Source organism: Bison bison, unplaced genomic scaffold (genome assembly GCF_000754665.1).
Source record: "Bison bison bison isolate TAMUID 2011002044 unplaced genomic scaffold, Bison_UMD1.0 scf7180017864481, whole genome shotgun sequence".
In the NCBI taxonomy this organism is placed as follows: Eukaryota; Metazoa; Chordata; class Mammalia; order Artiodactyla; family Bovidae; genus Bison; species Bison bison.
This window is the reverse complement of record NW_011495041.1, coordinates 1,229,297-1,240,178: the sequence shown is the minus strand read 5'-3', so window position 1 is coordinate 1,240,178 and position 10,882 is coordinate 1,229,297. Positions and strand designations below refer to the sequence as shown.

General features: G+C 40.2%; 1 protein-coding gene across 2 annotated transcripts in view; it reads right to left on the bottom strand.

The window, feature by feature from the left end:
• Positions 1-10,601, bottom strand: part of CRYZL1 (crystallin, zeta (quinone reductase)-like 1) — a 33,420-nt gene extending 22,819 nt beyond the window's left edge. For both annotated transcript variants that reach the window (XM_010862267.1, XM_010862268.1), the window contains exons 1-3: positions 10,499-10,601; positions 1,760-1,831; positions 99-176 (exon numbers count right to left, since the gene is read on the bottom strand). In XM_010862267.1, the coding sequence (XP_010860569.1) occupies positions 99-176; positions 1,760-1,825 (144 nt within the window). In that variant the 5' untranslated portion in view covers positions 1,826-1,831; positions 10,499-10,601. The remainder of the gene's footprint in view (positions 1-98; positions 177-1,759; positions 1,832-10,498) is intronic.
• Positions 10,602-10,882: the final 281 nt, after the last annotated feature.

The following is a 10,882-nucleotide window of genomic DNA, read 5'->3' as shown; positions in this document are numbered from 1 at the left end:
TTGGTACTCAGAAGTCAGTTATTATTATTATAATTTTTGTATACCAAATATATTTGACTTTTGGCCAAATCAAAGCACCAATATCTTAGTATTCATACCTTTGTATTTATCTGGCTCAGAGCACAAGCTTTAACTTGAAGTTTCACATAGTTATCTTCTGTAACAGGAAGATTTTCCTAGAGTCAAATGATAAAATTGCACATTCCTTTGACAATACTGCTTTCATGTTGCAAAAATTTTCATATATAACTGAACAAAATAAAAAAGACTCAAAATCTTACACCAAAGTTAACTGAAAAAGCTACAAACAATTACTTTATAATATATAATACGAAAGAATGTAGGGAATTCGGGGTAAAAAATTTCAAAAGTCTTAGGGTACTAATCTGAAAATGTACTTCCAAGCTATGGATAAGAATATATGTGCAGGCAATGAACAGAGGATAACAAAGTAGAGCAATAAATACTGTCCTTCAGTTCAATTTAAATCTCAAAGCAACATGTGGGGATGTCCTTAAACACATATATACTTAATAGATGCACTGTACTGATCATGGAATTTTCTTAATGCTATATAGAAAGTTCTTTAGTGTCACTTGTTGATTTCTACCTTATTTAACATCTGTCTTGGACATTTTAGCATGCCCCATGGGACTCTGGGGTTGAAATACAAACTTGATGGAACTTAATTTACCCCTCATATTCCATAGCTAGATATAACTTCAAAGGCAAAGGTATTTCAAACGTTGGTATTTAGTGTCATCTACCAATGACATCAGTAATTAAAATGCTTTCTTCAATCCTTGATATGCCCCAAAATTAGATCAAGTGTTGGCTAGTTGGCTAGAACAGCTACCTGCGCAGTGCCTCCTGTGTTCTAACCAAGTGATCACTGTATTTGACATGAACACAGTATTCTGGGATTTCCCTTTTTAAAACTCAGATTTGATAATATTTGGTAATTATGTGAAGATATTCAGCAGTATCGATAATTTTATACTCATGATTGTGTGAACCTGGTGATAATTATTTCCGAGAGCCAATCAAACCTCTTGGACCTCCATCCTGACCCAATGGTAGAAACTAAACTGATTAGACTCCTAATCTAAGTGATTTTGGAGGTGTTGAAAGATGAAAAAGAAAAACTGAATTGTATTCGTTATCCAGAGATTCTTATTACTACTATGAAACACACATACAATATGAAATACATACGCATTTAGTTTTTGTCCCTAAACTAATAGTGGAATGTCTTTGGCCCACCACAAACCTTTCAAACAATCATTAATAGATAAAAATTCTACTCTCTATCCTTAAAGTAGTAAAAAAAAAACTGGAAACCTTTAAAGCTTAGTTCATGAAGTAACTTTGCAATGCTTAGAAGTTAGTGTGAAAAACAATGTTTTTCCACCTCTTTAATTTCACAATATGAAAGTATTTTCTGAAATATGGCTGCAATCTAAAAACTCGTTTTATTGTGGTATTCAGAATAAATTGGGTTAATTTTGCAATACATAAGACTACTCAAGTTGTTTAGTTTCTTATTATCTTTTATACTACCACACTGAGGAACTAAAAACTCTTTTGCAGCAACTCTTTTAAAAATATAGTTATACCATATCGACCACTGTTTTCACATAAAATTAATTTATAGGGTGCCACTCAAAAATAATTTGTAACGGGGTATTTAAAACTAGGTCTGTGACATTTGTAAAATACACTATCTTGTTCCATCTAAAGATTAAATCATTTTTCTTACCCTTTCTTGGAACACAAATGTTATTTCTTCATTTGTAGAACTTTGTTGAAAATACAAGCCTTTCATAGTCACCTAAAAATGATAAAAGAAAAAATATACATGAAATATACTAACCAACAAAACATATGCCAGATAAAGTGAAAGCATAAAATGAAAAATAGTTCTAAAGGATAAAATGACAGTTTAACTGCAGTCTTCAAATGAATTTAGGTAATAGTTCTTGAAAGCAATCAAACAAGAGAATATGCAATAACCTCAGGTACGCATTTGAGAATGGGCTTATAATTCAGCCTTTCACACCAAGACTTAAGTTCATCTCACTATTCAACAAAAATTATGAGATGTACCTAAAAAAAAAACAAACTGTGCAGGCCAGAGGGCTCAATTTTAATAACCAAAAGTGTCATTTAAAGGGCTTTCAAAGTCTTAAAAAAGTCCACTGGAAAGGAAAAAGTGGATAATCAAGACAGTCATTGAAATTGTGTCCCTAATTCCTCTGTATCCATTTACAAGACATTTGTTGGTGCTCAGTTGCTCAGTCGTGTCCAACTCTTTGCAACCCCATGGACTGCAGCACGCCAGGCTTCCCTGTCTTTTACCATCTCCCTGAGTTTGCTCAGACTCATGCCCATCGAGTTGGTGATACCATCCAACCATCTCATCCTCTGTCATCCCCTTCTCCTCCTGCCTTCAATTAAACCTGTATTCTGTGGACATCCTGAAGCATCTCTAAGGATTCCACAACTGTTTCTTTAATTCCATAGTAATTGTATGACAAGACTTTTTTAATGTAAATTTTATAGAGGTACCATATAAAATCAGAGAAAAGTTCACAGATCCTAAGTATATAGCTTGGTGAACTTTACAAAGTGAACATGGCCATGCCATAGCAGGAAACATGTCACTAGAACTCCAGAAGGTCCTTGGTTTCCCTTCTAGTCACTATCCCCCTTCTAAGGATACTCAATATCCTGATATTCAAGTGGAGATTAGCTTTGTCTGTTTTTGACTTTATATGAATTATGCTCCTTCTTTCTCTCAGTATTTTCACTCATGCTATTGCCTGCAGTTGTATTTATTTCATTCAGTTACATAGTATTCCACTGTATGAATTACTAAATGTCCACTGCACTAAAGATAGACATCTGATGGTTTCCAGTTTAACACGTTTACAAATTATCCTGCTAAGAACATTCTTATACATATTTTTTGATGAAAGTACTACAGTATTATTGAATTTATGAACGACGAAACTGAGACTTACAGAGGCACGTTCCTAGGGTCTCATGGCTCCAGCCGGGCCAGAGCTGAGACAAATCAGATGCTACCAACTCCAAAGTCATTTACCTTTACCATTATACTTAATGGTTTCTACTGAGCTGCTAACATTAGATGTAAAACTAGAACCCTATCTCCTTTAGTTCAGGATTCATAATTAGTAAGTGCTTGTTGACAGAACTAGCTACATAACTTGCAGAGTTCACTGCAAAATGAAAATGTGGGGAACCTTGTTCAGAAACTAAAATTTCAAGATGGTAACAGCCAAGCATCAAACCAAGCATGAGTGCCTTCTGACTGTGAGTCCAGTGTGACTGCAGAGCTACTGTTCTTATGAAGCTGGCTCTGCAAGCTGAATCGTAATGGGTCTAAAGGACCTTTATAGAGGGTTTTTACTAAGCAGTTCAGCAATGGTTGCTGCTTTCCAGTAGGTGGTAATCAAATGCTGGAACTAACAGAAACGAGTACACATTCTAGACACAAAGAGAATTTACATGTCTCTAGGCTTCTGGTTAAGGAAGATGTGTGTGTGTGTGTGTGTGTGTGTGTGTGTACACACATCAGTAAGTTTGTCAGGGTTGTAAGGGAGAGGGGAAGAACCTAAGCATAGAACAGCAGCTATGTATTACCGATGACAGAAATCTAACTTCTTCCTAGCTGTCAAGCCATCTAAGATGCATACCACTGTCCCTAGTTTACCTTACTCCTTCATTCTTCCAACACATCCCGTCTGATCTAGGCATTATGTGTGCGTGTGTGCTCAGTCGTGTCTCTTTGTGACCCCATGACTGTAGTCTGCCAGGCTCCTCTGTCCATGGGATCCTCTAGGCAAGAGTACGGGAGTGGGTTGCCACTTCCTTCTCCAGGGGATCTTCCCGACTCAGGGTCTGCATCTCCTGCATCGGCAGGCAGATTCTTTACTGCTGTGCCACCTGGGAAGCCAAGTTAACTTCATACCATATGGCCGCCGCTGTCTCCAGGCTCCAGGCCCTGCTTGCTCTCTGAGACTGTGCTGTACTTACTCTACGGATTCTGCAAAGTAAACAAAGCTCAAGTCCTACTCCCTCTCTGAAATCACCTCCCAGTGACACGCAGTCTACTCCATCTGTTCCATGCTTTTAGATTTCATTACATACTGACAAAACCTTGCTTTATTCATTCAACTAGTGGGTTCTCCCAGCTTTGAAGAATCAATATCCCATTATTACTGAATAAATAAAACTCTGCTTCACTCAATCTGGAGCCACTAGAATTGCCTTTTTGAGAAATGAAATAATTACACATCAACACCTTGATTTCAAAACATCTCCCTTTGTGACTCTGGAAGCCACTGTCTTCTCTGCCCACTGCATCTGAAACAAATAGCATCTCTCTCAGATCAGCAGTCACAGGAGTCTCATACTGTATGCACCCCAACTTCAAAGACCCTGGAAGCTGTTTGTATGTACCCGTGGTGTCCCTTAAGGTGACCATTATATACATAATAATGCCCATATTTTTGGTCAGATCATCTAAATAGTTCCTCCAAATTAGGTTATAATCAGCCTGGCTGGTAGAAAAAAGTAATGTTTAGTTGTTGATTCAATAAGGAACCAGGTGGGAACAAAAACCACCCCTCAAAATTACAAAGTGAAGAAAAAGAAGTATTTTTATAAAAGTGACCAGAAGAAAATTAAGGAAATATTTATTTTGCAAGCCCAAAAAGGAAAACTGAGTTCTCATCACAGAGAAATGGTACAACAAATGGTATTCAAAACCCACTTAATTTCTTAGGGAGTGGTCCAGATTAAATGGAACACTTAATCCATTATTTAATAAAATTTTTATTGAACATAAAGACATTGGCACACAGGAAATACAATAACTGAACACCTTGTAAAATAAAAATAAAAATTAAATATATACTATTTATCATGCTATTTCCAAAAATGAATGTCATTAACCTCAAAATTATATATTCTACTATCAGTTCAGTTCAGTCGCTCAGTTGTGTCTGACTCTTTGCGACCCCATGAATCGCAGCACGCCAGGCCTCCCTGTCCATCACCAACTCCCGGAGTTCACTCAAACTCACGTCCATCAAGTTGGTGATGCCATCCAGCCATCTCATCCTCTGTCATCCCCTTCTCCTCCTGCCCCCAATCCCTCCCAACATCAGGGTCTTTTCCAATGAGTCAACTCTTCGCATGAGGTGGCCAAAGTACTAGAGTTTCAGCTTCAGCATTAGTCCTTCCAAAGAACACCTAGGACTGATCTCCTTTAGGACGGACTGGTTGGACCTCCTTACAGTCCAAGGGACTCTCAAAGTCTTCTCCAAAACACAGTTCAAAAGCATCAATTCTTCGGCACTCAGCTTTCTTCACAGTCCAACTCTCACATCCATACATGACCACTGGAAAAACCATAGCCTTGACTAGACGGACCTTTGTTGGCAAAGTAATGTCTCTGCTTTTCAATATGCTATCTATGTTGGGCATAACTTGCCTTCCAAGGAATAAGCGTTTTTTAATTTCATGGCTACAGTCACCATCTGCAGTGATTTTGGAGCCCCCAAAAATAAAGTCTGACACTGTTTCCCCATCTATTTGCCACGAAGTGATGGGACCAGATGCCATGATCTTAGTTTTCTGAATGCTGAGCTTTAAGCCAACTTTTTCACTCTCCTCTTGCACTTTCATCAAGAGGCTCTTTAGTTCCTCTTCACTTTCTGCCATAAGGGTGGTGTCATCTGCATATCTGAGGTTATTGATAATTCTTCAGTTACATCCAATTTTAAATATATCTGACGTAAGTCCACAAATTGAAGATTACGTTCCTAATACTTTAAGTTTTTATAATATCAACATATTAAACCTATTATAAATCTGGAGAAACAAAAACAAATAATTTTTGGTATAAAAGCAGAATAAAGACTTTGCATAAATTAAACACTTACCATAAATAATACCAAGAAAGTAGTTAATGAAAGTACTAATCTTTTAAAGGATTTCTAAAAAAAAAAATCAATGGGAAGACATTTCAAATGGTTTCCTCTTAGTTATAACAACACGAGCCTCACTTGCTCTTCCCCTGCTATACTTGCTCCCCCAAGGAGCTCATCTATTAATGATTGTAAGTAAAACCTCTATAGATCAATCCTTATCTATACCTTCAGACCAAAAGTGTTCTGAGTATCAGCTCAACCTCAAATTCAACAGTCATAAAACCAGACTTACTTTTCCCGCCCCCCAAACGAGATTTTGTTGTGCCAACTTCAGCCATCGAGCGTATCTTAGAGTCTCCCATAATTCCCTCCTCTAGGCTTCCTTTTCCTTTTTAATCTCCTGGCTTAAGTGCTCATCTTAGATGTTAGCACAATGACAGGCCAAAATTGTGATGCCTGAGGCCTGGGCTACCGCCACAGGCCGCTGCACGGCTTCTTTCTCTCCTTGTGGACAACACACCTGTGGACAACTTCAAAGTCCAGACTCTTCTTATGTGTTCAAATTTTCATTATTCCCAACACAAACTTCATAATACAGTGAAGTATTATGCTTCACCCACCCTCATTTTTACTTTAAGGAAAGCAGACAAACTGTCAAGCAGCTGGGCTACTTTAAAAAAAAACAACAACAGATGAAGTCAGCTCTGAAATGTGGCCCTATTATGCTCATCATCTTGCCAGGCTGAGTAAATCTTCAGTTATACTGAAGAGGTGCTTAAGTTTTAACCATGTTCTTACCACCTGTGGGACTTTTCACACATATCCACATATCAGGTAAAGAAGAATGTTAAACCATGTACCCTTAAAACCTATTACGGTCAACAAAACAGAAACTAGCTGGAGGTCTGGTTCAAATACCACATACTTTGCAGGCTGTAGAGGAGACTGGTAGTCCTATCTGGACAGGTCAGCTCTGCTTCCTAAAGAGGAAGGGACATCTCTACATTGTGCTGGAGACAGTCTCCAGAAATCTATAAATTCCAAGGACACATAAACAATGAATACACTGGCGTTATACACTGTACTGCTCTCCTGTGCCTGTTACAAGATGGGCATGGGAGACGCTGTGATGGTGGCTCACACCTAGCTAAACTCTGGAAATCATTTCTAGCTAGTAGCACATATCATAAGAACTTTTCACTTTCACATTTTAGGTATACAAAACTTAGGCAGATGCTTGAAGTGACATGGTCTATTACTAGATGGATTTAAACTAGAGGCTGCTGCTGCTGCTAAGTCACTTCAGTCGTGTCCGACTCTGCGATCCCATAGACGGCAGCCCACCAGGCTTCCCTGTCCCTGGGATTCTCCAGGCAAGATCACTGGAGTGGGTTGCCATTTCCTTCTCCAATGCATGAAAGTGAAAAGCGAAAGTGAAGTCGCTCAGTCGTGTCCGACTCTAGCGACCCCATGGACTGCAGCCTACCAGGCTCCTCCGTCCATGGGATCTTCTAGGCAAAAGTACTGGAGTGGGGTGCCATTGCCTTCTCCAAACTAGAGGCTGGATACACATTTACAGCAGCATCATAAAGGAGATTCAAGCATCAGTTGAGGGGGATGGGGATGAGATGACCATATCAGTCTTCTGATTATGAGAGTCTAGATTTATATGGACATTATCAAGACATACTTGATTGAATTTGTATACAAGTGTGGCATCCTCTTGACATCTCACATAAGCTGAGATCTAAAGATAGGTGAAGAATTAGGAAAGGAAAATAATTTTTTAATAAAGGCTTTATGTGGAAGCAAGACAAGAGGCATTTAATTAGCTATGTCAAACTGTTGCCTATCCATGCAACAAGTGGCTTCCAACAATGACCTCTTCTGAATCTCAAAAGAATTTTTGATTAATTCTCCTCCCTCCAAGAGAGCTTAACTTTTGTTATTTGCTGATTTACAAAATACCTTTTCACTTAAGAATTCTTACTAGTGGACCCCCTTGCCAGTACTGCTGGGGGGTGGGTACTGCTTTGGGAAAGCGGGATGGTCATTAATTCGTAGATTAGAAGTCACTGCTCCAGTTTGTATTCGATGTAGGGCCATTTAATACAGTAAGATTCAGAACGACGGAAACATAACTTTCATTTATATTTCTGAGTTGGCATTCCATTTTTCCATACTGTACTCCTGGGGAACAGTGGAGCCCATGGTGCCATGAATGCCAGTCTCCCTTCCCCGCTGGCTTAATCATGTGGCACTGGGACAAGGCACAGGATGAGGAAGGTAAACTGAGGGCCCTCCCTACTGTTACTACACTCTCCCTCCTTGCCAACCGATGCAAGGGATCCTCTTCTCCACAGACCAATCTTACTGCAGTCTGCCAACATTTATTTAATTCTCTAAATCACTATAGGCTCTTTAATCATTACTTCAGATGCAAAGTAGGAACTGTACTTTTGATTAAATATTTACTAATAAATTCACCATCAAGGGAAAATAATTTAACGAGATGTCATCTTTACAATGTACAAGAAGAAAATCATTTTGCAAAAATACTAAATAAAGATGTATTTGAACTATTCCATGTGAAGTTCGCATGAGCAAGAAAAGATTCACTTTTATCAATGAATGAAAGATTTCACCAAAAACAAACCCCAAAACACTGTGATTGCAAGGTGAAACATTTTAAGAATTCCCAAGCCTTCTTTCAAAGAGGTATACAGATGAACCAAGACACACTACTGTCCAGCATATAGTACTGATTTAAAGGCCTATATATCTCCTTGAGGTTTGGAACGCTCTTCTTCAATTTAGAACTTTGATATTGAATGGACAGCACAGAGAGTTGTAAGACTGCCAAAATAGGTCACTACAACTGAAGGAACTTTGCCTTGTATGGTGAACCCCCTCTGTTTGAAATCTGAATGTCTCAGGATTAGCCATAAACTAGAGCAGAGGCATCAATGAATTGAAATTAGTGACAAAATGTAATAATTATACACTGCGGTGATTGATGGATAGGATTTAGAAGTCCTAAGTGACCCTACTTCTGAATCCTGGCTTTTCTACTTATTCAGTGTACGACCCACATACACTGCTGCTGCTGCTAAGTCGCTTCAGTCGTGTCCGACTCTGTGCGACCCCATAGATGGCAGCCCACCAGGCTTCCCTGTCCCTGGGATTCTCCATGCAAGAACACTGGAGTGGGTTGCCATTTCCTTCTCCAATGCATGAAAGTGAAAAGTGAAAGTGAAGTCGCTCTGTCATGCCCAACTCTTAGCAACCCCATGGACTGCAGCCTTCCAGGCTCCTCCGTCCATGGGATTTTCCAGGCAAGAGTACTGGAGTAGGGTGCCATTGCCTTCCCCGCCACATACACTAAACACTTTCAACTATCTGGGCCTTAAATTCAACACTTGTAAAACAGGGATAGTAACAGAAAGGGTTAAATAATACATGCAAAGCACTCAGTACAATACCTGGCACAAAGGAAGTGTTAAATGAATGCTGGATATTCGTGCTATTATTTCTGTAAATTGAGTTGAGACCTGGTAAAGTACTTCCAAAGTCCATCTCACAGAGCAGTAAGGGGTTTTGTCACGGGCAACCTAAGATTTAACACCTTTTAATTTCTGCAGTGAGTTGTATCATCCAGTAGCCCTTGAACTATGCCTAGTCAGAACTGAGATGTACTGTTAGCAAAAGATGTCTATCAGGTTTCTTCAAATGTGAAGAAAATGAGAGAATGTACAAAATCTTGATTTTTAAACATTTGATTGTGTGCTGATATGATACTATTTTAGATATACTGGGTTAAATAAAACTCTAGCATTAATTTCACATATTTCTCTTTATTTAAAAAAAGTGGCTCCCATTAAATGTGCAAACCTTGCTGCCCATAACCTGGACTAGCAGCACCCGAGAGCTTGTCAGAAATGGAGATTCTCAGGGCCCGCCCACACCCACAGCATCATAGTCTGCACTTCAAAACGGTTCTGAGGTGATTTTCACGCGTTGCTCCAGAGTATTCCTCCGTTTAGCTTAAATCTGGAGGGCAAATCTGGACCTAGAGTTACATAAAACCGAATGCCCCTGCTTTACGTAATTGTTCAACGGGGGAAAAAAAAGTGACGGAGGAGAAAGCAGTAGTTAGAAGTAGTAAGCCAGAAAGAAAAAGAAACTCAAAAGTATAGAAACAAAAAGACGCGGGAGTGGGTAAAATCCAAACTGGGAGTCTCGGTGGAAGGGAACTTCGAGACTTTTGCTTCCATGAAAGTGGAGGAAGATGCAAACTGAAATAACATCCACCATCAAAACCAGTAAAAACCAGGAAATCGTCAGGCAAATCAAGTATCTCCCTCCCCTCAGCGGCCTCAGCTAAGCCAGCTAGGCCTGAGCCCGAGAGGTGTTAAGAAGGTTGGGGTGCAACGGAAACCACCCTGCGTCCCAGGGCTGGACGGTCCCGCGGGGCGTCTCCCGAGCTTCCGCCCAAAGGCCGGTTTCCCAAGACACGTAGCGTGTCTCCCGGTGCTCACCTGGCTCGGAGCTGCACTAACGGCCTGCAGCTTCACCTCCGCCACCTTCTCGCCCCTCAGCAGAGGGCCCACCCACTAAGCGCCAGAGGCTGTTCCCATTGGCCAGGCCGCTCGTCAGTCTCGGACTCTAGAGACCGCCATAGCAACCGAACGCGGAACTACATCTCCCGGCATGCTCTAAGGCGACGCGCCTGGGGCTACCAATTAATGCGAGAAGACCGCCATAGCAACCGAACGCGGAACTACATCTCCCGGCATGCTCCAAGGCGACGCACCTGGGGCTACCAATCAATGCGCGAAGTCCTAGAGGCCGAGGGGTTCAGCTTTATGTAAATATGTTCAAGACCACACCCTTCCTCATTCCAACCGTATCCCCATCCCCTT